We start from the raw sequence: 26,600 nt of genomic DNA, 5'->3' as shown, positions 1-26,600 counted from the left end.
GAAGAGTACCAGTGATGGCTGAGAGGCAAAGTGTGACGACAACCATAGAATAACTTTTTGACTTGGCCATCCATGTAGACCAGGGGTCCTCAAGTACAAATCTTGAAGGTCCACAAATGTTTTTTTGAAACAGGCTGGGTCCGTTTATTATCGGTCAAGCTTATATAGTAGCAGGGGGTAGGTAGTAGTTTAACATCTTCTTAAAATTAACAAAAATAAAATAAATATCCAATAAAATACATGAAATATTTTCTTTGAAACAAAATAAATAAGAACTTGAATAAAACTTTCAGTTTTAACAAAAAATAAATACTTTTAAACACAACCCTCCTATCCCTGGTAAACAAATGACTTCAACAGATCTCATTCATGTGCAAATATAACTATGGTACAGTACATCCCCATTGTGTAAAACACAGCTGCTCAATGGGAGAATTGGGCTCTTGGGGTTTAAGCCAAGACTTTGAACTTTGGCACAAAAGGTGTGATGGCCAGGCGGAGACACTGATCCAGGTGTTCATTGGTCAGTCTGCTGCTGTACTTGTTCTTCACAATGTTCATTGTAGAGAAGGCAGACTCACAGCTGTATGTTGAGCCAAACATTGTGAGGATGTGACAGGCCATCTTATGCAGCAGAGGGAACTTGGAAGGAATGACCAGCTTTGACCAGAAGGTGATGGCGTCACACTGAGCCTCTTTCAGTGCGACGCTTTCTTGGGGGTCAATGAGCTCAGTCTGCAGTGAAGCAGCTCTGGCCCATGGGAAGACTTGTTTTGCTTCTGCAGAGAACACACTCACATTTCTGATCAGGAATGGGTTTTCAATGAACAGCAGGACTTGTTTTCCCAAAATGAAGCCATCAAAGCGAGTCTTGAAATTTGGAATGATTTTTTTCCAAGAATTCCAAATGGCACTGATGATCTCCCTCTCCTTTGGTCAGTTCCAGAAGTTTGGGGAAGTGGAGCAGTTCCTCCTGTAGATACACAGTTTAAATATATATTAGGAACAATGCTTGAAAATAGGTATGAATTATCAAGTGGAAGAAAATAGTGTGTGGTAGAAAATAATAATAACAAAATAGTTACCTGTATGTCACTTTTGAAAAGCTCCAGCTTCCTCTGGAAGGCAGGGACTTCTGACATCAGCTCACACACTGTGTTCTTCTTCCCCTGTAGCTTGAGATTTAGGTCATTGAGATGGGAGGTTATATCAGCCAAACATGCCACAGCTTCCATTTTCCCAGCATTTTGCAGAAATTCCAGGAACTGTTTTGCTTTTGCGCTATTTTGTTGGGACAGAAACACTTGCAGCTCTTCTCTAATGGCCCAAAAACGCTCCAGGACCCTGCCTTTGCTCAGCCATCTGACGTTGTTGTGCACGAGCAAATCATCAAAAGCAGCATCTACCTCTGTTAGGAATGTGCGCAACAAGCGGTGCTGCAGTGCAGATGATGCTCCCAAGAAGTTTATGAGTTTCATCATTGTTGTCATGATTTCAGAGTACACTTCTCCAAGACTTGCACAAAGGACAGACAGGTGGATTATGCAGTGATAAGATATCAGGCCAGGGTGGTGTTCTCTCAGACGCGGAACCAGTCCCTTCTCTCTCCCCAACATGGCTGGAGCTCCATCAGTAGCAATGGACACAACTTTCTTCAGATCTATCCCTTTTTCATTCAGCATTTCTGATATTGCTTTATAGATGTCTTCTCCCCTTGTTTGTCCACTGAGGTTTGCCAGGCTCAAAACATCTTCAATAAACTCCCCCTTTTCTTCATCATAATACCTCACAAACACCAACAACTGAGCATTGTCAGTGGTGTCAGTGGACTCATCCACTGCTAGGGATATGCACTCCGCATTTTTTATTCCATCACAAAGCAGCTTGGACAAATCACCAGCCAGAATTTCAGTACGTCTGGTAGCTGTGGCATCAGAGAGTGGGATTTGATTTATTTTAGCTGTCATTTCCTCCTTTTCTTTGCCTTCAAACATAGCACCCATCACTTCAGTCAAGCATTCTTTAATTATTTCTGCATCAGAGAATGGCTTCTTGTGTTTACCCAAAAGCCATGCCACTCTGAGTGAGCACTCTGTTGCTATTTGTTGTTGTGTCATAGATTTAACAAAAATCTTGCTTGATGTTTCATATGACTTTTTCAGCCTCGTGATTTCTTTTTTTCTTAGCTCTGAATCATGAGGAAATGTCGCTTCAAATTCGCGGTGCTCTTTCAGATAGTGACGTTTCAGATTTTCACTTTTCACCAGAGCAACAGTACTGTTGCATATTAGACACAATGGTCTGCACTGTGCACATGTGTATGACCCAGGTGGTAACAGCCTATCAGCGCGTCGTTGTGATAGAGAGGACAACCCATACCCCGGAATCAGCCAATCAGAGAGGCGTTCTCTCGCTCTCTCTGAGAGAGAGAGAGAGAGAGAGACGGAGTGAGTGAGACACGGAGAAGTGTAAACAAAACGTGGAGACATTTGACTAAAAACAACAAAGAACGTTGACTTGCGCTAGCGATAACTCAAAGATAAATACAATTATTATATTTTTTTATAATAATTATAATTATAATAATATATTTTAATTTTTTTTTTTTTTTTTTTTACACTATAATTCGTGCTGGGTCCGGACGGACACGTCGCTGGGTCCGGACATGGACCGCGGTCCGCCTGTTGAGGATCACTGATGTAGACCAACAGTAAATGATCTCGCTCAATTGTAAAGGTTTTTTCATAAGATAGAAGAACAGATTGATTAAACTGTAAAATTACGTTATTAATTATCAAGACTTTTTAAATCATGACTTCTTTTTTTTTTGCTGGTGTTTAACACTTTTATGTTTTTATTTATGCCTTTTTATTATTTGATGGATAGTCCCTATTTCATTTCTATAACCATGTTATTGTTTATTTCCCAGCAGGCACAAGACATTGATACAACGTTGGTTATACGTACATGTCTTTTAAATCTGACTTTGAAACAACGTTGCAAAATAGTTGTACTTGTAAATTGAAACAATGTTGATGTTGATGTCCAACGTTGTTGGTTGGGAAATGACCAAATTCCAATGGTCATATCATTAGAACAACCTGACATTGAATAAACGTTGTCAAAAAGCATGTTGTTTCAATGTTGTGTTTGTGTTGTAGAATAATGGTTGGGAAATTGACCAAAATTAAATGCTCACATCAACGTCAGAACCCAACATTGATTAAACGTCATCAGAAAGCATGTTGTTTCAACGCTATGTTGGAGTTGCTCAACGTCAGGACCTAATTCAACGAGTTCTCAACGTTGTTTCAATGTCTTGTGCCAGCTTGGTTGTACTTGATTTCTATTATTTGCTATTTGTTAACCTTTTTTTATTTGTATTTGCACTACTACTATGGTGCAGTAGTTGTTTTTTTTAAATTGTGCTATATAAATAATTAATAATTACTTTGACCTTAACCTTCATCAAATGATCCATGTGGAGGGGGGCGTGGTCTGCGGGCCTGCCGCAGAGCGGGGTGTGTAAGGACCGGCCTCGAAGCCAGCGGCAGGTGAGTGGATTGCCCAGCTGGGGCTGGTTATCTAATCACCTGTCGCCCTTATTAGCAGCAGCCGGACCGAGACGCGTCGTTGGAGTTGGTGCTGGTGAGCGGACACAGACGCTGGACATTGCGAGAGAGAGAAGGCCAGAAAGACGACACGCCCAAAAGACTGAAAAGTCACGGAGCAGAGACTGTCGTGCGTGCGTTCACAATAAAAGACATTGTTGAACCCTGAATACCGGGCTCTCGTGCAAGTGTGTGGTGATCTGAAGAACCCACTAGAGGGTAACCTCCATAATCCATTAATCAATAATTAAATTAGTTAAAAAAAAAAACGTAATTTATTTTTTACCATATAGTTTAATTTACATCACAACCACTATATTTGTTAAAATGTATAATTATATAATTGGAATTATTTAATGCATGGACAGTTTATACATTATTTCACTTGTCATTGGGACACATAATTAATCATTTTAATATTTATTACATAGGCTCCATATTGGATTAAAGTACAAGCAAATATACAGCGTCTTATAGGACCACCTTAATACAGCAGAGGGCAGCCTCATCCAACATTAAAAAATAATTATTTATAGTTTTGTATTTGGTTCTTTTATTTCTCCACAATGACAGAGAGTAAAGAGGAGTGTGAGAAAGAAGGAAGGAAGGAAAGAAGCTCTTTGTGTGTTATAATTGTTTTTCCCTGCACAAGAATAATAAAGCATTTCTATGAGACGGACCTCCTTCTTTGAGGTCAGTATGAAGTAGTTGTGATATTTATACTAGTATAATATTAATAGTGTGTCAGTATTTATGTATTAACAGACGTGTTTGAATATACACACGTCATACAATTATTTTGTTCAACTGTATTATTGTTGCAAAGGTTTATCAAACATAGCAAGGACTGCTGTATTACTGCTGGCCACAGGGAGGTGCTAAAGAGGCAACATAGAGGCTCATTAAATTAATTTTGGCAGAAAAAAAATAGATGTAATCGCAAATTATGTTAACTTAAATATTGTCTAATTATGCAATAATATATTACCAGACATTCAAATCATTTTTTTTTAAATACAAATAAATACTAATAATAATTATTTCAAAGCAAGTTATCCATCAAATTGTGCAATGTAAAAGTAGCAATAGATTCAATCGTAAAATTGGTCATTTACTGTGGTTTTTACAGCATTTTTCTCTAAATGAAAAAAAACAGTACTTATTTTACTGTAATAAAATGTGGTGCCGTTTTGGCATTTACAGTAATACACCCAAAAATCTACAGTTGTTGATTTGCGGTAAAAACAAACAAACAACAAAAACAAAACAAAACTGGAAGCTCAGGTGCCACAATTTAATGTAAAATTGCAGTTATTTTATTTACAGTAAAAAAAAATTTAAAAAAATTTTTTTTACAGTAAAATTCTGGCAACTGAGCTGCCTTTTTAACTATAAAAAAATGTTTGTAAAATTGCTGGGTTTTTTATTTAAAATAAAAAAAATTTTTTTTACATCTTACAGTAAAATTCTGGCAACTGAGCGGCCTTTTTAACCATAAAAAATGTACTGTAAAATTGCTGTTTTTGTATTTACCGTGAAAAAAACTAATGTGAATTTTACAGTAAAATTCTGGCAACGGAGCTGCCTTTTTAACCATACATTTTTTTACTGTAAAATTGCTGTTTTTTTATTTACAGTAAAAAAAAAACAAATGTACATCCATCCATTTCTACCGCTTGTCCCTTTACATTTTACAGTAAAAATGTGGCAACTGAGCTGCCTTTGTTAACCATAAAAAATGTACTGTAAAATTGCTGTTTTTTTTATTTACAGTAAAAAAAACTAATGTAAATTTTACAGTAAAATGCTGACAACTGAGCTGCCTTTTTTAACCACAAAAAATGTACTGTAAAATTTTCTGTTTTTTTTATTTACAGTAAAAAAACAAATATACATTTTACAGTAAAATTCTGGCAACTGAGCTGCCTTTTTAACCATAAAAAATGTACTGTAAAATGGTTGTTTTATTATTTACAGTAAAAAACAAATGTACATTTTACAGTAAAATTCTGGCAACTGAGCTGCGTTTTTTATCCATAAAAATGTACAAAGTACAGCTAAAACAGGTCAGTATGTTTAAAGTTTATGGTAAAATAAACACCTTCTTGTTTAATGAGTGTCATAATGTTCTTAAAAGAAGACACTTTAATCACGTGACATGACGTCAGCACATCCCGGCTGTTTGGAGACAAATAATCAGCAAAACACCTAAAACAATTGAGTAAAAAAAGCGATCTTTTGGTATGTCTCTGGCGATATTAATAACCACAGGTGACATTTAAACATATTAAGACATTACCAACAACATCAAAAAGCAGTGGAAAGTTGTACTTTATTTATTCGTCCTCTTTTCCCCGGACATGTCCTCTTTCTGTTGGATCCGGAGCATTAGCATGTAGCATTTTCTCCTTCTATGCCATTCTAACGTAGCGAAACAAGCAGAAATGACCACAATCGCCCCCTAGTGTACAAGAGGCACACTGCGTGTGGCCATTAGTCACATTGGAGATTAAAGGCCTACTGAAATGCGATTTTCTTATTTAAACGGGGATAGCAGGTCCATTCTATGTGTCATACTTGATCATTTCGCGATATTGCCATATTTTTGCTGAAAGGATTTAGTAGAGAACATCGACGATAAAGTTTGCAACTTTTGGTCGCTGATAAAAAAGCCTTGCCTGTACCGGAAGTAGCAGACGAGTAGCGTGACATCACAGGTTGTGGAGCTCCTCACATAGGGTGACCAGGTGTCCGGATTTAGGCCGGACACTCCGGATTTTTAATGCCCTGTCCGGCGTCCGGCGCAGCATCAAGCCGGACACGTATTTGTCCTCCTTTTTGAGGCACTAGGCTTGAAGAGCGGAGTTTCTTCATCTTTGCTGGGCTGCAGCGCAATAGCCAATCAAAGACCGTAAAAAATGCCCCCAACGCAGTAACATATCAAATGATTGGCTAAGAGCGGTGTCGGATACAAATCTGCTTATCATTGGTTAAAAAAGTAAACAAGGGTCCATGTGCTGCTGCGGCATAACATTGACAGAAAGTTAGCATCATGCCAAAACGCAAGACCTCGTTTAATTCTGAATGGATAAAAGAGCACAAATTTATAACGAAAAGCAGTCGAGACTCATTCCATGGCTTCTGCACACTTTGTCGATGTGATGTCGACGTAAGTAGTCAGGGGAAAGCTGCAATTGAACGGCATGCGGGTGCGCGGATAAACATACAAGTAATAAATGTGCGGCAGGTACCTCTTTAATGAGGATATTTTTTCGTGAAGTTTCGTCGCCCCTGGATGACAAGATAACCGCTGCGGAGCTGTGCAAGGTGTACCATGCTGTAAAGCAGTGGTTCTCAAATGGTACCCTGGGGGTATGTAATGTAATGTAAGTTCATAAACTGAACATCAAATCAAGTAGGCTATTCCATTCATTACCATAAACCCAGAGTTTCCCCCATGCCATGATGGTTTGACCCTCACTAAAATGTCTGTCAAAAAGAACTGTGAAAAGAAATGCAACAATGCAATATTCAGTGTTGACAGCTAGATTTTTTTTGTAGACATGTTCCATAAATATTGATGTTAAAGATTGAACGGCAAGATTCAACAAGTTTTTAGTTATTTTATATATTTTTTTCCAAATAGTTCAAGAAAGACCACTACAAATGAGCAATATTTTGCACTGTTATACAATTTAATAAATCAGAAACTGATGACATAGTGCTGTATTTTACTTCTTTATCTCTTTTTTTCAACCAAAAATGCTTTGCTCTGATTAGGGGGTACTTGAATTAAAAAAAATGTTCACAGGGGGTACATCACTGAAAAAAGGGTTGAGAACCACTGCTGTAAAGCATCACCAGTCCTACAGAAGTTTAGACTGCGGCATGAAAGTGGACCGGGAGATTTTCAGTGCCTAGCCCACAGCTAAAGGGATGGCCTGTGGCCAAGGCATTGTGCGAGAACGTCATCGCTCACTATTCGGTACAGGAACATACCGACTACATAAAAGAAAACAACCTACCCTTCTCTGTGGCAACCGACGCCTCAAATAAAGGAACAAACAAGTGTTTTTCCATTGTGGTAAGGTATTTTCACTTTGATGAAGGCATCCAACATGTCCTGTTGGATTTTTATAGTGACAGCAACGAAACGTCAGAAGCCATAACAAACCAGCTGCTGGCAAAACTTAAGATGTCTGGCTTAGAGGTGAAAAACATGTCTGCATATGCAGCAGACAATGCCAGTGTCAATTGTGGCAAGCATAACAGTGTGTATCAGAAGCTGAAACTGAGCCAAAAAGATGTGCTCCCTGCAAACTGTTTGGCCCATATTCTGTATAACGCAACCAGATATGCAGCAAGCAGCCTTGATGTTGATGTGGAAAAAATTTTGTGGCATTTTTTTTTAAATTATATATGTTAACTACATTTAAGTCCACACATGTTATGCTTTGTGGCACTCTGCACTTGAAAAGATTCATCTCAGTGGTCACTTTTTGAACACCACAATGTATTGAATAAATACAAATACTGTTAACAAACACTTGACTTTAATATTTTTTCCTATTCAGCCACACAAACATCATCTTTAAACCACTCAAAATTGTACTATAAATAAGGTATACCAGAGTCCTATGTACACCATAGTAATTTATTGATATGCCGCATAATGTCCTCCTTTTTGGTGTCATGGAAATGGTCACCCTATCCTCACATCCGCACATTGTTTACAATCACGGCCACCAGCAGCAAGAGCGATTTGGACCGAGAAAGCGACGATTTCCCCATTAATATGAGCGAGGATGAAAGATTCGTGGATAAGGAAAGTGAGAGTGAAGGACTAGAGGGCAGTGGGAGCGATTCAGATAGGGAAGATGCTGTGAGAGGCGGGTGGGACCTGATATTCAACTGGGAATGACTAAAACAGTAAATAAACACAAGACATATATATACTCTATTAGCCACAACACAACCAGGCTTATATTTAATATGCCACAAATTAATCCCGCATAACAAACACCTAACAAATAACCCTCCAATACAACTCAAACACCTGCACAACACACTCAATCCCACAGCCCAAAGTACCGTTCACCTCCCCAAAGTTCATACAGCAAATATATTTCCCCAAAGTCCCCAAAGTTACGTACGTGACATGCACATAGCGGCACACACGTACGGGCAAGCGATCAAATGTTTGGAAGCCGCAGCTGCATGCGTACTCACGGTACCGCATCTGCGTATCCAACTCAAAGTCCTCCTGGTAAGAGTCTCTGTTGTCCCAGTTCTCCACAGGCCAATGGTAAAGCTTGACTGTCATCTTCCGGGAATGTAAACAATGAAACACCGGCTGTGTTATCCGGCACAACAGTCAAGGGGTGCATTCTACGGCGGAGGTGCGTTATCCGGCACAACACCTGCCGCAATACACCGCTTCCCACCTCCAGCTTTCGTCTTTGCTGTCTCCATTGTTCATTGAACAAATTGCAAAAGATTCACCAACACAGATGTCCAGAATACTGTGGAATTTTGCGATGAAAACAGACGACTTAATAGCTGGCCACCATGCTGTCCCAAAATGTTTCCACAACCGGTGACGTCACGCGCAGGCGTCATCATACTGACACGTTTTCAGCAGGATATTTCGCGCAAAATTTAAAATGGCACTTTAGTAAGCTAACCCGGCCGTATTGGCATGTGTTGCAATGTTAAGATTTCATCATTGATGTATAAACTATCAGACTGCGTGGTCGGTAGTAGTGGGTTTCAGTAGGCCTTTAATTTCCATATCTGCTCACTTGTAGCCTTTAGGCTAAAATAAGGTTACCTCTTATGTCAACCAGGACTGCAGAATTGTTGATTGATGACTGTGGCGTTCTCAGTGTCATAGTGTGTGTAGCTAGTATGTTCCAATAGCAGCAGAAGTGCACTTTTTGGAGAGCTGTATTATTTTCAGTTTTTTGCCCAAGGCACTGATTTTATTTAACACTATATTGTTATTTATACACCTATAGTGATCACAGAGACGGGTTGTTTTTGTGTTACTGTATGTATTAGTTTTTCTGAAAAATCCCACTTAATATGCTTTGGGTAACAACAGTCAATATTTATTTATTTTATTTTGTTTTTTTAGGGGTGTAATATCGGTTCGATAAGAGGATTCGATAATGGGCTCGAACTGGATAATTTCTTATCAAACATCATCCCTACCGACTCCGAACCCTGGTTGGCCAAACTCTCTCTCTACACGACTCTGGAAAGGAGCACACATCAGTGACGCCAGTAAATACACAACATTGTTACTATGTCTTACATTGTTGTGTTCATATATGTTTATATTGTTCACAAAATGAAAGTTAAAATCATTGAATGATCTTGAAAACTTCCCTTGTATTTCCTGGGTGGTGTGATCAATACCAACATGTACAGTAACGCCCACAAACACTTGCACTTTGTCAGCAAAGTTCTTGTAAAGAAGAAAAAGAAAAGAAAAGAAGAATATTGCTGAGCTAATGCCCCGCCTATCCTCCCCCGAGCCACTAATCACTTCATCTGGGACACAAAGGACAAGACAAAAAGTGATAGACAGCTTTAAGGACTTCACCACAAAATGTATGCATCCTTTCTAACGGCCACTGGGGGGCAGTAGAGGTAACTATTCCAGCAAGGTTTTACAAGGTCTGACTCATTGCCTTCCTGATTTGTGTGACTACACTCTGGCAACCCATGTTGTCTGATATTGTCCTCAAACACATATTTTGCTACTGTAATGGCACGCTGGAAAAGGTTGACATAGTCCCTAACCACAAGTACACACCTGTTGCCCTGAGATGTAACAGGTAACTCAGTAATATTCATAGCAGCAGATCCTATCATGCTGAAATGTACCATCTTTATCTTTCATGATGGACACTGCGTTTAAACGGCTTGGATCAAGCGTCCAGTCAATGTTTGGCTTTACCGTGTCTAATTTCACATGTCACTTTCCTTTTCTTGGATGCTTTGCCACCAGAAGATTCAGCCTCATGCTTTTTCCCTCCTCCCACTTTTAGTACTTTGGCCACAGCTAGTCAATCACATGAATTGCTTCAGCTTTGGTTTTTACTTCCTGATCCAACCCTGGCTTGGAATTTAACCCTGGCTTGGACTCTAACCCATGCAAGGCAGAACTGCCAGATATGACTGACTATCACAAACAGAAATAAAACTATAAAATGGGTGAAGTCAGCACAAAGTGTCAGATGGACAGAACAACTGTGCCAAGAGCCAAGGTCAAAGATTGTCTTCTGCTTGGAGACGGCACCATATGTAACATACACACACCTTGATGAGTTAGCCACTAGATTTGTAAAGTCTGTGCTGAGCAGTTTGTCACCACAATTCCTTCATCTAGTTAATGTCTCACTTCAGACTGGAACATTTCCAAAGGCCTTAAAGGGGCTGTTTGCAACATTTACACAGATGTCTTGGGGGCGCTAACTTTCCAATTTATTTCACACAGCATATCCCTCCTTCTTTCAGCTTCTAGACCGTAATGATGTAACTACATACGTACGTAACACTTGGATAGGTTAGTGCATGTGCCTCACAATACGAAGGTCCTGAGTAGTCCTGAGTTCAATCCCGGGCTCAGGATATTTCTGTGTGGAGTTTGCATGCTGCGTGGGTTCCCTCCGGGTACTCCGGCTTCCTCCCACCTCCAAAGACATGCACCTGGGGATAGGTTGATTGGCAACACTAAATGGGCCCTAGTGTGTGAATGTGAGTGTGAATGTTGTCTGTCTATTTGTGTTGGCCCTGTGATGAGGTGGCGACTTGTCCAGGGTGCACCCCGCCTTCCGCCCGAATGCAGCTGAGATAGGCTCCAGCGACCCCAAAAGGGACAAGCGGTAGGAAATGTATGGCTGGATGGATGGATAGTTAGCGTTAGCTGTCATTGAATGTAAATCCTATCCTAACAATAGCATGATTGCAAATTGTTTGTTGCCTCTCTTGGACTGCTTTTGTACGTGTGCACGCGTTCTCTGCACGTACGTGTTGACCAGACAGGGTGAGTGACCGCCGTAAATAACAATCATTTTGTACAGACCAGTAAACATTTTTATTATAAAGGTACAAGCGGTAGAAAATGGATGGATCGATGGAACCCCATAATGGTAAAAGTAATAGTCTTTATGCCGCAGTATTGAACAACAATCTGCCCATATCAAACCTGCCAATTTTGGGCAAAGTCCTGAAAAAAGGTGTCTCTCAAAAGCTGGTGATGTGCAATACCACTGATTTTAATTCAGATCTGATACCGAGTCAAATCCAGGCTGGTATCGGCAATACGGGTCCGATACTGATACTTTACGCAAATATACTTAATGGGTCTGGTAATATTTAAAAAGTAGTGCATTTTAGGTGTTGCTGATCTTGGGGAATCATCTTCAAACGATATAAAGTCCGAGGGCGAAACAAATAATGGTGATATTCTGCACTAACTGCATTATCTTGTCTATAGTCAACTCTGTATGAAGTGTCTTCAAATAGTCTACATAAAAGGAAACATACACTTGCTGTTTTATAATACTGACTGACTCATTTTACTTGCCGGTAATTTTCTTAAAGGGGAACATTATCACCAGACCTATGTAAGCGTCAATATATACCTTGATGTTGCAGAAAAAAGACCATATATTTTTTTAACCGATTTCCAAACTCTAAATGGGTGAATTTTGGCGAAATAAACGCCTTTCTAATATTCGCTCTCGGAGCGATGACGTCACAACGTGACGCCGCATCGGGAAGCAATCCGCCATTTTCTCAAACACCGAGTCAAATCAGCTCTGTTATTTTCCGTTTTTTCGACTGTTTTCCGTACCTTGGAGACATCATGCCTCGTCGGTGTGTTGTCGGAGGGTGTAACAACACGAACAGGGACGGATTCAAGTTGCACCAGTGGCCCAAAGATGCGAAAGTGGCAAGAAATTGGACGTTTGTTCCGCACACTTTACCGACGAAAGCTATGCTACGACAGAGATGGCAAGAATGTGTGGATATCCTGCGACACTCAAAGCAGATGCATTTCCAACGATAAAGTCAAAGAAATCTGCCGCCAGACCCCCATTGAATCTGCCGGAGTGTGTGAGCAATTCAGGGACAAAGGGCCTCGGTAGCATGGCAAGCAATGGCGGCAGTTTGTTCCCGCAGACGAGCGAGCTAAACCCCCTGGATGTCTTGGCTCACACCGTTCTTTATGCCACCGAAGATGATCAAGAGAAGAATATCGACCCTAGCTTCCCTGGCCTGCTGACATCAACTTCAAAACTGGATAGATCAGCTTTCAGGAAAAGAGAGCGGATGAGGGTATGTCTACAGAATATATTAATTGATGAAAATTGGGATGTCTGCACTCTCAAAGTGCATGTTGTTGCCAAATGTATTTTTATATGCTGTAAACCTAGTTCATAGTTGCTAGTTTCCTTTAATGCCAAACAAACACATACCAATCGTTGGTTAGAAGGCGATCGCCGAATTCGTCCTCGCTTTCTCCCGTGTCGTTTTGGTCGGTTTCGCTTGCATACGGTTCAAACCGATATGGCTCAATAGCTTCAGTTTCTTCTTCAATTTCGTTTTCGCTACCTGCCTCCACACTACAACCATCCATTTCAATACATGCGTAATCTGTTGAATCGCTTAAGCCGCTGAAATCCGAGTCTGAATCCGAGCTAATGTCGCTATAGCTTGCTGTTCTTTCCGCCATGTTTGTTTGTATTGGCATCACTATGTGACGTCACAGGAAAATGGACGGGTGTATATAACGATGGTTAAAATCAGGCACTTTGAAGCTTTTTTTAGGGATATTGCGTGATGGGTAAAATTTTGAAAAAAACTTCGAAAAATATAATAAGCCACTGGGAACTGATTTTTAATGGTTTTAACAATTCTAAAATTGTGATAATGTTCCCCTTTAAATAAACAAATGACCGACTGAATGACTGAGCGCAGCACAACGTACGTACTTACCTCTGCGGGAGAAAAAGTAGTTCCCACCAATCGCGTTTCATTTTGCCAAGCTCTCAGTGATTTAGTAACTTTACACTGTGTTCATGTTCATGATATACATTATCTCAAATAACTAAAGTATCAAAACTATCAATATTTTGACTTGAGAATGGATATTAGAGCATAAAGAGCTGGTATCGGCCGTATTGAAATTTCAGTACATCTTTCCGTACATCACTACCAAAAGCTTGGTGACTTTCTCCTGTTTAACAATGTGTTTGATACTTTCCAATCAGGCTTTAGGTCCCACCACAGCACTGAAACAGTGATACAGTGACAAATGATATCCGCCTGTGCGGATGCAGGACAAGTCTCAGTCTTGGCTCTGCTGGACCTGAGGGATGCCTTTGACACCGTTGACCATACTATCTTATTACAGAGGTTACAAAAGTGGGTGGGAATATCCGGTTCTGCTCTTAACTGGTTCAAGTCCTATCTGGATCACAGGACATACTTTGTTGGAATTGGTAACTGTGTCTCTGACCAAATGGCTATGACCTGTGGGGTTCCTCAGGGCTCTATTCTGGGACCCTATTGTTCAACATGAACAATACACACCGTGAATATTTATGAAAGACATAACAAGTCCACCATTGTTTATTCATTAATAAGTGGTATGACCGCAGTGACTAAGACAAATCTACATGTGTGACACGTTAGCCTGGTGAGAATGTTTCTTACCACCCAGCCACCAATGTATGTGACACGGTTGTCCGGGAAGGGACAGTTCTGAGGTGGCACCACCTCAAAGGCATCTGGAATGCTGTCCTCCGAGTCCTTCGTCATAGGGAGGATCTTAGTGTTGTCTTGTACTGTGGCATTTCCAGTTTTGCTGGGTTCAATGCCACAGTGTACAGCCAGCTTGGCCTAGATTGAGTGGAATTGCTGTGTGTTGGCATTGTTGTTGCAGCCTCCTGTTTATAATAAGAGAAGAGTACATTAATAACATTGTGCATTCGCACCCTCATCTTACATTATTATTGGCATATACATATATAGTTATTATTATTGTATTTCTTGAAATGCCTTATGCCTATATAAAAGATGAAACTATCAAATGTTTCTCTTTATTTCGTATTTTCAATTAAGAACACACAGCACATGATTTATGAAGGTAAACAAATGTAACGAACAGTGTTGGGTTAGTTACTGAATAACAGTAACTAGTTACAGTTACTAGTTACTTTATTTCAAAAGTAACTCAGTTACTAACTCAGTTACTTACACCAAAAAGTAATGCGTTACTGTGAAAAGTAACTATTTAGTTACTTCTTCTACTTTTTTTTTTAAAGCTCCCATTAATGCCCTTTTAGCCTTCATTTTAGTACTGTTATTGCACTGGAGAATAATACAATCTGTTGATCAACTTGACATACATTTGCATCACTGAACTCTGCTAAGCAATGTGCTCTACATACAACACACAAAGACAAAGATATGTTTCAAAGGGCCAATTTATTTCAGGCCAAAACAAATTGACAAAACTATTTTAAATAGCTGCAACATAACATACATAAGTAACAAACAGCATAATAACACTAACACTAACACTAACACTAACCACGTTAAACCCAGATTCCGAACTAATAAAGGTCTTAACTCATTCTCTTTCTATGCCACTTCAATATGGAATGCACTCCCAACAGGTTTAAAAGAAAGGGCATCTCTATCCTCCTTCAAAACCGCACTAAAAGAACACCTCCAGGCAACTACAACCCTAAACTAACACCCTCCCTTCCACATAATACCTCTTCGGATTGTAAATAATCAAATGTAGACACTTTTTCTTATACTTTCTGATCTCTCTCTCTGTGTCCACTACTTGCTGTACATATCCTACCAAGTCAGTCCTACACTGTTTCAATGTCCATTTCTCTGATGATGCAATTGTTGATGACTGAAGTGTTGATACCAACCAAACCTAACCCCCCCCCCCCCCCCCCCCTCCATATCCCACACCCCGGATTGTAAATAATGTAAATAATTCAATGTATATACCCTGATGATTATCTTGTGTGATGACTGTATTATGATGTTAGTATATATTTGATAGTATATATCTGTATCTGGACCCCGACTTAAACAAGTTAAAAAACTTATTTGGGTGTTACCATTTAGTGGTCAATTGTACGGAATATGTACTGTACTGTGCAATCTACTAATAAAAGTTTCAATCAATCAATCAATCAATCAACAACATAGCTGTAAAGCTGGCTTCACCTAAGGAAGGCACACGTGACATACACAGAGCCTAACCAGGCAGATTTGAATTGTTGTTTTGGGCAGTAGACGGGATCTTTGATCCAAGACACAACTTACATTTAACTAAAATGTTCTTTTCTTTGTGCTCGACAAAAGAAAAGAAGTGAGAATATCTCATACTTGCCAACCCTCCCGAATTTCACTGCCTCTCCCTGGGACAACCATTCTCCAAATTTCTGCCGATTTCCAGCCGGACTTAAGGCACGCCCCCTCCAGGTCTGTGCGGATCTGAGTGGGGACAGCCTGTCGTCACGTCCGCTTGGCCAACCAAAAAGTAACCACAGAACACTATACCGTATAGGCGTATAGTGTTCTGTGGTTACTTTTTTGTTGGCCAACGGTTGTATTGCGGACCCCCTCCCCTCCCCTCCCCTCCCCTCCCCTCCCCTTCCCACACTCAGACACACAGTCACACGCACACACAGAGAGCGCAGAGGAAGAATCAGAAGCACGTCTCTGCTTCGCTGGAATAAAACACACTCAGATCCTCAGTTTCTAGCCGATACTACATAAAAAATAACGTAAAATAACGCAGTAACGCATCATGTAGTAACGGTAACTGAGTTATTGAATATAAAAAAATAACACGTTAGATTACTAGTTACCGCCGAAACTAACGGCGTTACAGTAACGCGTTACTTTGTAACGCGTTAGTCCCAACACTGGTAACGAACAATCCTTGATGTGATTAAATGAGTGAGTCATTAAAATATATCTTCGGTATCATTTTAAAGTTAAAGTCCCAACGATAGTCACACACACACTAGGTGTGGTGAAATTATCCTCTGCGTTTGACCCATCCCCATGTTCACCCCCTGGGACGTGAGGGGAGCAGTGAGCAGCAGCAGTGGCTGCGCTCAGGAATCATTTTGGTGATTTAACCCCCAATTTCAACCCTTGATGATGAGTGCCAAGCAGGGAGGCGGTGGGTCCCATTCTTTGGTATGACTCGGTTGGGGTTTGAATTCTCAGGGCGGACACTCTAACCACAAGGCCACTGAGCAGGTCTTATGACCCGTTTACACTGCACACCAAATCTGATTATTTGTTTGCCCTCAAGTGACAAAGATCTGATTGTTTTTGACAGTCCAAACGCTCCAAAGTCCCACAACCACAACATCCGGTTTTGGTGAGCAAAGTCTATTTAAGACGACTGGATTTTTGGTGCATCACTTATCAGTAGTGCTCAAACAATAGTATAATAATGCTATATGTAATATATATATTTTTATTTGTATATATTATTTACTTTGATTCCAAAGAAATAGCAATTTTGAAGGACCGGGATTCACTCTGTGACGCATTTGCTTACATGTGAGTTGAAAAATAAAGCTCCTGTAGATCCACGCTGATGTCCGTGTCTCCTCTACTTAACAGCCATTAAAAGATTACAAATATATTACACTATATACATCCATTATATTACTTTCCTTTACTTTCACGGAAAAAACACTCATTTTTATGGTGTTGCAACTTGTATTTTATTTTGTGGTAGTAGCGACTTCCTCCCGGTCAACTTCACAGACAAAATATGAACTTCACACATAAAAACAACAGCAGACATGAATTGTAGATGAGACTAATATTTGTAGCAGGAAATCAACTGCAAACAAACTTATCCTTAACTTAAAGGGGAACATTATCACCAGACCTATGTAAGCGTCAATATATACCTTGATGTTGCAGAAAAAAGACCATATATTTTTTTAACCGATTTCCGAACTCTAAATGGGTGAATTTTGGCGAATTAAACGCCTTTCTAATATTCGCTCTCGGAGCGATGACGTCACAACGTGGCGTCACATCGGGAAGCAATCCGCCATTTTCTCAAACACCGAGTCAAATCAGCTCTGTTATTTTCCGTTTTTTCGACTGTTTTCCGTACCTTGGAGACATCATGCCTCGTCGGTGTGTTGTCGGAGGGTGTAACAACACGAACAGGGACGGATTCAAGTTGCACCAGTGGCCCAAAGATGCGAAAGTGGCAAGAAATTGGACGTTTGTTCCGCACACTTTACCGACGAAAGCTATGCTACGACAGAGATGGCAAGAATGTGTGGATATCCTGCGACACTCAAAGCAGATGCATTTCCAACGATAAAGTCAAAGAAATCTGCCGCCAGACCCCCATTGAATCTGCCGGAGTGTGTGAGCAATTCAGGGACAAAGGACCTCGGTAGCACGGCAAGCAATGGCGGCAGTTTGTTCCCGCAGACGAGCGAGCTAAACCCCCTGGATGTCTTGGCTCACACCGTCCCTTATGCCACCGAAGATGATCAAGAGAAGAATATCGACCCTAGCTTCCCTGGCCTGTTGACATCAACTTCAAAACTGGATAGATCAGCTTTCAGGAAAAGAGAGCGGATGAGGGTATGTCTACAGAATATATTAATTGATGAAAATTGGGCTGTCTGCACTCTCAAAGTGCATGTTGTTGCCAAATGTAATTCATATGCTGTAGACCTAGTTCATAGTTGTTAGTTTCCTTTAATGCCAAACAAACACATACCAATCGTTGGTTAGAAGGCGATCGCCAAATTCGTCCTCGCTTTCTCCCGTGTCGCTGGCTGTCGTGTCGTTTTCGTCGGTTTCGCTTGCATACGGTTCAAACCGATATGGCTCAATAGCTTCAGTTTCTTCTTCAATTTCGTTTTCGCTACCTGCCTCCACACTACAACCATCCGTTTCAATACATGCGTAATCTGTTGAATCGCTTAAGCCGCTGAAATCCGAGTCTGAATCCGAGCTAATGTCGCTATAGCTTGCTGTTCTATGCGCCATGTTTGTTTGTGTTGGCATCACTATGTGACATCACAGGAAAATGGACGGGTGTTTATAACGATGGTTAAAATCAGGCACTTTGAAGCTTTTTTTAGGGATATTGCGTGATGGGTACAATTTTGAAAAAAACTTCGAAAAATAAAATAAGCCACTGGGAACTGATTTTTAATGGTTTTAACCCTTCTGAAATTGTGATAATGTTCCCCTTTAAACTTAATGTTTAATTAGTGGAGCCCTCAGATGTAAAGACATTGGTGCATCTAATGGTTTCTTCTCTAAATGCTTGTGAGTGTCAAATGAAGTGAGGTCAGTAACGTCTTGCTGATGATAAATGCTTTCAATCTTCAAAAACAATATTTTTATTAAGAGTGTAAAAATCCACTCCATCCCATTTGAAATATCTTTTTTAATGGTCGCTTTTATATTTGTCGCTAAACCTTTCTGCACCGATTCAGGTAAGTAAACAGTAGCCTAATGGTACTCTAGACCAGGGCTAGCCAACTCGTGGCTCGCGAGCCTCATGCGGCTCTTTGGCTGGTTTCATGCGGCTCTTAACTCTATTAGAAAAAATTACAATTAAAAAAAAAAATTACAAATTTAAAAATACAAACCCCGTTTCCATATGAGTTGGGAAATTGTGTTAGATGTAAATATAAACGGAATACAATGATTTGCAAATCCTTTTCAACCCATATTCAATTGAATGCACTACAAAGACAAGATATTTGATGTTCAAACTCATAAACTTTATTTATTTTTTTGCAAATAATGATTAACTTAGAATTTCATGGCTGCAACACGTGCCAAAGTTGTTGGGAAAGGGCATGTTCACCACTGTGTTACATGGCCTTTCCTTTTAACAACACTCAGTAAACGTTTGGGAACTGAGGAGACACATTTTTTTAAGCTTCTCAGGTGGAATTCTTTCCCATTCTTGCTTGATGTACAGCTTAAGTTGTTCAACAGTCCGGGGGTCTCCGTTGTGGTATTTTAGGCTTCATAATGCGCCACACATTTTCAATGGGAGACAGGTCTGGACTACAGGCAGGCCAGTCTAGTACCCGCACTCTTTTACTATGAAGCCACGTTGATGTAACACGTGGCTTGGCATTGTCTTGCTGAAATAAGCAGGGGCGTCCATGGTAACGTTGCTTGGATGGCAACATATGTTGCTCAAAACCTGTATGTACCTTTCAGCATTAATGGCGCCTTCCCAGATGTGTAAGTTACCCATGTCTTGGACACTAATACACCCCCATACCATCACAGTTGCTGGCTTTTCAACTTTGCGCCTATAACAATCCGGATGGTTCTTTTCCTCTTTGGTCCGGAGGACACGACGTCCACAGTTTCCAAAAACAATTTGAAATGTGGACTCGTCAGACCGCAGAACACTTTTCCACTTTGTATCAGTCCATCTTAGATGAGCTCAGGCCCAGGGAAGCCGACGGCGTTTCTGGGTGTTGTTGATAAACGGTTTTCGCCTTGCATAGGAGAGTTTTAACTTGCACTTACAGATGTAGCAACCAACTGTAGTTACTGACAATGGGTTTCTGAAGTGTTCCTGAGCCCATGTGGTGATATCCTTTACACACTGATGTCGCTTGTTGATGCAGTACAGCCAGAGGGATCGAAGGTCACGGGCTTAGCTGCTTATGTGCAGTGATTTCTCCAGATTCTCTGAACCCTTTGATGATATTACGGACCGTAGATGGTGAAATCCCTAAATTCCTTGCAATAGCTGGTTGAGAAAGGTTTTTCTTAAACTGTTCAACAATTTGCTCACGCATTTGTTGACAAAGTGGTGACCCTCGCCCCATCCTTGTTTGTGAATGACTGAGCATTTCATGGAATCTACTTTTATACTCAATCATGGCACCCACCTGTTCCCAATTTGCCTGTTCACCTGTGGGATGTTCCAAATAAGTGTTTGATGAGCATTCCTCAACTTTATCAGTATTTATTGCCACCTTTCCCAACTTCTTTGTCACGTGTTGCTGGCATCCAATTCTAAAGTTAATGATTATTTGCACAAAAAAAAAGTTTATCAGTGTTGTCTTTGTAGCATATTCAATTGAATATGGGTTGAAAATGATTTGCAAATCATTGTATTCCGTTTATATTTACATCTAACACAATTTCCCAACTCGTATGGAAACGGGGTTTGTATATACATAACATTTTTTTTTAAATCTATTAGTGCCCACGAGGTGTAGACGCGACAAACTTTTTGATGTCGGAGGCCCACGTTGCTGTGTTACTGTACTGTAGTATATCTACTGTCCCTGGCGTTCGCCGGGACGAAAAACACTACATTTCCCAAAATGCAGCGCGACCGAGACACACGGCCGCTTCATTGACTTCCGCTCAGCACAAAGCGGGCGTTTTCTCAAAATCCAGCTTGTAAAACACCGTGGCGTTCAACACGCGGCCTCTTCTAGCGGCCGTGATCGTGATCATCACGGAAAAAAAAGGAAATACTTGGATTACAATACTCGGATTACTTTTTTCGCCCGGCTTAAGCCGGTTAGAGTTGCACATAAGAAGAAGAAGAAGAAGAAGCCGAAGCCGGTTTGAGTGAGGTCAAAGGTGCATGTGCGTGAGATCACAGTAGTAAACCATTTGTGACAAGTTCACTCTCAAAACGGCAGGGAAAAAAACACAACAAAAGGAAAATAAGAAGAACACAGGGAATTTTAACAGAGTGGGAGAGTTCATATTTTTTTTGTTGAACGTAACGGCAAGCCATTTTGCCTTATACGTCAGGCGTCATTAGCGCATTTCAAAGCTTCAAATCTTCAGCGTCACTTTAGCTTACTCTATGCCAGAGATGTCCAAAGTGCGGCCCGGGGGCCATTTGCGGCCCGCAGCTAATCGTTTACCGGCCCCCCACACATTCTGCAAAAATTGCAAAATTGATAGTATTGCAAAAATTAAAAAAAAACATTTTAAAAAAGTGGAATGAGGTGAAATCTAACTAGAAAAAGTTGCAATGTTGACACAAAAACTGCCATGCTTGCCATTGCTCAAAAAAAAAAAAAAAAAAATCTATGTTACAATGAATTATTACTTAAAAACATTTACTTTAAAATGTTTTATGTGGAAAAAATATTGCATATATTGTGTGGAGACCAAGCAGAAGAACGAGACCGTAGTCGAAGAGCGCAGGGGAGACACTTCTCCAGGGCCGATGTATGCTCGGGGCAACACCCTTCACCTTACCCGGCAGTGGGTCTCCACAGCGGACGACTTTAGGGTGAATGATGAGTCCAGCGATTAGTTGCAACTCTTGCTTTATTGATTGCTTGCACACAGCCAATCCAACACAAAACCAACTAGTCCCTCCCCGCACTCACGCTACCGCTCCCTCTCTTCTCTCGCCCACACACTCACTGACGTCACTCCCCTCACATGCTCACCTATTAAAGGGCCACACACACACATACTCTACTCTCATAACACACAGTACAGTTAGTAGAACAACTGTGTTTTCATTACTGTGTATTTGATAGGTGCCATTGTCCCGGAATTGTATTGCATTGTACTTTCAAGTACAACAATGAGTAGATGAGTGTTATGTGTGTGTATATGTGTAAATAAATGAACACTGAAATTCAAGTATTTCTTTTATTTATATACATAATAAAATAAATAAATATATATATAGCTAGAATTCACTGAAATTCAAGTATTTCATATATATATATATATATATATATATATATATATATATATATATATATATATCTATCAAATACTCGAGTTGGTGAATTCTAGCTGTAAATATACTCCTCTCCTCTTAACCACGCCCCCAACCACGCCCCCCGTCCCACCCCCGACCATGCCACCCACCCCCGACCTCCCGAAATCGGAGGTCTCAAGGTTGGCAAGTATGTGTGTGTGAGACAGTGCACACAATGTTAATTGTTGAAAATAACTGGCCTGTGGTCTTAGTACTGTAGGAGTCATGTTGGTGTGTGACATTTACAATAAATCTGGCTGAGCAGAGGTTTGTGTGTGTGTGTGTGTGTGTGTGTGTGTGTGTGTGTGTGTGTGTGTGTGTGTGTGTGTGTGTGTGTGTGTGTGTGTGTGTGTGTGTGTGTGTGTGTGTGTGTGTTTGTGCGCGTGAGGAAGGGATGGGGTGATGTTCATGTGTGCTCATGTGTAGGATGTGGCTCTTTGCAGTAACACAGTAAAAAAAAGTGGCTCTTAGTCTCTGACTGGTTGGCCAACCCTGCTCTACATCATCAATTAAGTAGGGGGTGTATATTGTAGCGTCCCGGAGGAGTTAATGCTGCAAGGGATTCTGGGTATTTGTTCTGTTGTGTTTATGTTGTGTTACGGTGCGGATGTTCTCCCGAAAGTTTGTCATTCTTGTTTGGTGTGGGTTCACAGTGTGGCGCATATTTGTAACAGTGTTAAACTTGTTTATACGGCCACCCTCAGTGTGACCTCCATGGCTGTTGACCAAGTATGAATTGCATTCACTTAAGTGTGTGTAAAAGCCGCAAATATTGTGTGACTTGGCCGGCACGCTGTTTGTTTGGAGGAACAGCGGACGTGAAGACAGGATGTAGAGGACGCTAAAGGCAGTGCCTTTAAGGCACGCCCCCAATATTGTTGTCCGGGTGGAAATCGGGAGAAATTCGGGAGAATGGTTGTCCCGGGAGATTTACGGGAGGGGCACTTAAATTCGGGAGTCTCCCGGGAAAATCGGGAGGGTTGGCAAGTATGGGTTAGGGTCAGGGTTAGAGGGTTAGGGTCAGGGTTAGAGGGTTAGGGTCAGGGTTAGAGGGTTAGGGTTATAATAAGGCCATGCCGAATAAGGCATTAATAAGTACTTAATAATGACTAGTTAAGAGCCAATATGTTACTAATTTGCATGTTAATAAGCAACTAATTAATGATGAATATGTTCCCCATACTAAAGTGTTAACATGTTTTTTGTACAGGTGCATAAAATGAAGCGTCCATGAACATCACCTTGTTCAAAGAACAAAACCAACACAGTGCATAAACTCACAACAAATTACACACCTGCAAATCAGTCAGCTGTTGCTGTATCCGTAATACGCCGATAGGGAGAAGTTTGTATTTACACGATGAGTCGGGTGTGTCTTGACCTCCGCCGAACCCCTGAGGCCGACTCACCGAACCCCTAGGGTTCCATGGAACCCAGGTTAAGAACCACTGGTTTAGTGATTGACAATAAGATAACAAGAAATGTGTTTTTTAAATATGGCCACTCCTCCACCTTTTCCAGGACGATGGCATGGGAAGACATTATATGCATTAATAGCAACGTCCTTGTCAGAGACTGCTTTACTTAGCCACCTTAAGATAAGATAAGGAAGTCTGCATTTTCTTGATGGAATCCAGATTTTGACTAAGTCTAATTTTGGCAGGAGACTCCTATTATTGAAATGGAGGCCTGACCCGGCTCTAAATTCATCAGCAGTACTGATGTTATTGAAGCTGGGTCCTGGATTTGGTTGCACATTGCCTGATAGCAGAAGTAAAAGCAGGTTTTCTGTTTCATTTTGTGAGATAACTCAATGAAAACATTCTTTGGCGGAATTTGCGGCCCGCAGTTAATCTTTTAACGGTCCACGACACATTCTACAAATAATATATAAAAAAACCTAAGTAGTGTAATAAAAGAGGTGAAAACAGGTGAAATGTAACAAAGAAAAGTTGCATTGTTGATTGTAATAAAGCTGACATGCAGGTTGTTTTCTCTTTAAAGCTGTCATTGCTCAAAAATAATAATGAATCAAACTCAATGTTATTATCAATTATTTAAACTATTCAAGGCTCCAATTACGTCACCTAAAACATTTGACTTCAAAATATTTTTCCGGGAAAATATTGGATATTTTGTGTTTGCCTTAAAAACAAAAGGTTTTTGACTAAAAGGGCAAAAACAAATAAAAAATGAAGAAGCTGTCACGTACTCGCATGGCTGCTCTAGTTGTGACCCCAAGATGCAGGAGACAGGAGGACGACGTGCAGGTGAGAGTCTTTTAATTCCCACAGGGAGCACAAGGAGGTGCAGCAGGGAAGTGCACAGAAGCATAAGCAGCATACAGCAAACCAGAGTAACCTTTAACAAAACAATCCTTGAGCCCTGACTGGAGGGCGAGGCAGGCATAAATAGAAGCCAGCTGGTTAGTTCAAGTTAAAGTAGCAATTATTGTCACACACACACTAGGTGTGGTGAGATTATCCTCTGCATTTGACCCATCACCCTCACCTTATGACCAGGTGTGGCCAGGCTGCCAATCAGCGACAGGTGAGGAGGGAAAAGCGCTCAGGGAGACAAACAGGAAGTGGGACCAAAATAAGAGCGCTGACTCGTAGATAAACACAAATGCAAGCAGACCATGTGACACCTGACGTGACAGGTCGTCACAGAAACGAGCGATGGATCTGAAGTTTATCGAGAGACTTAAGTGTTGAAAGTAAAAAAATAAATACATTTTTAAGGCATTTTTTAATTGTCATTGCTCAAAAAATAATGAATTAAAATCAATGATGTTATGAATTATTGACCTATTTAAGATTGCAATTATGTTTAGTAAACATTATTATTTAGTTGTTTTGCCATAACAAAACAGGATTTTGACAAAAAGGGCATAAAATATTAAAAAAAGAATATGATATGGACAGATGAACCTGAAACTGATCTAGGGATTTAAGTGTTGAATGAAAAAATACAAGATAAATAAAAATGAGCTATTTCTACCATTGTTATGAGCGAGAGCCTTCCTGGTCGCCAAGAAAGCAGTGCGAGGCGAGTGGAGAACAAACGGATTTATTGACAGAGATGTGACACAATGTGATATTGATCATAAGCAGCGGCCATTCAAAGAAAGAAGAAATCCTCGTCATGATGTCAAGGCCATGAAACGTGAGCCCCGAATGATTTTCTAGCCACCAACGTTTGATGTTGAAAGTATTTTAACGGCCAAAGAAGAATAGATGGAATAGCGTGAGGAGCAGTGGGATGAAGAACAAAGCACATCTCCATGACGTCCCTCAGCGATGGAGACATCTCTCTGTGTTCCAGTGCACAAAGCATCCTGGAGGAAGAAGATGACTCAGCACATTCCCAACAGAAGCAAGTTGAACATTATCTTCACACAAGAACATTTGGAGGTGCAGACTTACTCAGCCTTCAGCCGCCACCTTCTCGGAGAGCTCCACGCCGCCGTGGCGAGCTGCGGGACAAACGCAAACGGTGACGGAAGAACATCCAGAAGGTGCCTCGTCACTCACATCAGATCTTTGAGGTGTGACTTGGAAACATGAAGAAGCAGAGTGCTGCTCTTCTACTTCCTGACTAGGATACCTTCTTGATGAGTCAGCACACTTGAGGTCTCATTTGGCTGATCCTCATCATGAGGACTCATGTCAAACGTGAGATATGCCACACTTTGTATTGCGTGTGCTCACAGGAGGGTCTTTTATTGTGAAGGAGTCAGCTCAAGTTGGGATTTTCAGGCTAAACTTGTAACAAAGGTCCACATCAGACCTCCATGTGAGTGACGCTTCACCACGGCTTTGTTTCTTGCGGCTCAAAGAAAAGATGTTTTACTTACGAGCTGGATCGTACTGGGCTGAAATGAAAGTGAAACAAGGTGAAATGGACTTTTTCCTCACGTGTTTCTATGTGAGAGTGTGCGCTCTGTCTCTGTGGATCTTTGAGTGTTTGGCTGGAAGGCAACTAAAACATGCAGCCCGGATGAAAGCATCAACTCACGGCCTGGACCGAGAAGAAGAAGAAGAAGAGGAAGACGGAGGACATTGGTGTCCCTCACCTTGTCTGTTTCTGTGACGCCTGACCATGACGATGATGATGGCCGCCAGGACGGCCGCCACAGCGACGACCGCCGC

General features: G+C 40.8%; 2 protein-coding genes across 3 annotated transcripts in view; both read right to left on the bottom strand.

Annotated features, from left to right (window-relative positions):
- Positions 1–721: 721 nt before the first annotated feature.
- The window catches only part of LOC133609291 (zinc finger BED domain-containing protein 5-like), a 202,923-nt gene continuing 177,044 nt past the window's right edge, over positions 722–26,600 (bottom strand). Inside the window, exons 4-5 of one of the 2 annotated variants that reach the window (XM_072913450.1) lie at positions 1,086–1,175; positions 722–973 (exon numbers count right to left, since the gene is read on the bottom strand). In XM_072913450.1, the coding sequence (XP_072769551.1) occupies positions 860–973; positions 1,086–1,175 (204 nt within the window). In that variant the 3' untranslated portion in view covers positions 722–859. Of the gene's footprint in view, positions 974–1,085; positions 2,291–26,600 lie in introns of those variants that run through there. The other variant, XM_061964797.2, reaches the window with a different exon arrangement.
- The window catches only part of LOC133609151 (class I histocompatibility antigen, F10 alpha chain-like), a 57,332-nt gene continuing 56,606 nt past the window's right edge, over positions 25,875–26,600 (bottom strand). Inside the window, exon 6 of the mRNA XM_072913566.1 lies at positions 25,875–25,924. Within this exon, the coding sequence (XP_072769667.1) occupies positions 25,875–25,924 (50 nt within the window). The remainder of the gene's footprint in view (positions 25,925–26,600) is intronic.

The sequence above is a fragment of the Nerophis lumbriciformis genome, linkage group LG07 (genome assembly GCF_033978685.3).
Source record: "Nerophis lumbriciformis linkage group LG07, RoL_Nlum_v2.1, whole genome shotgun sequence".
NCBI lineage: Eukaryota > Metazoa > Chordata > Actinopteri > Syngnathiformes > Syngnathidae > Nerophis > Nerophis lumbriciformis.
This window is presented reverse-complemented; position numbering and strand designations above follow the sequence as displayed.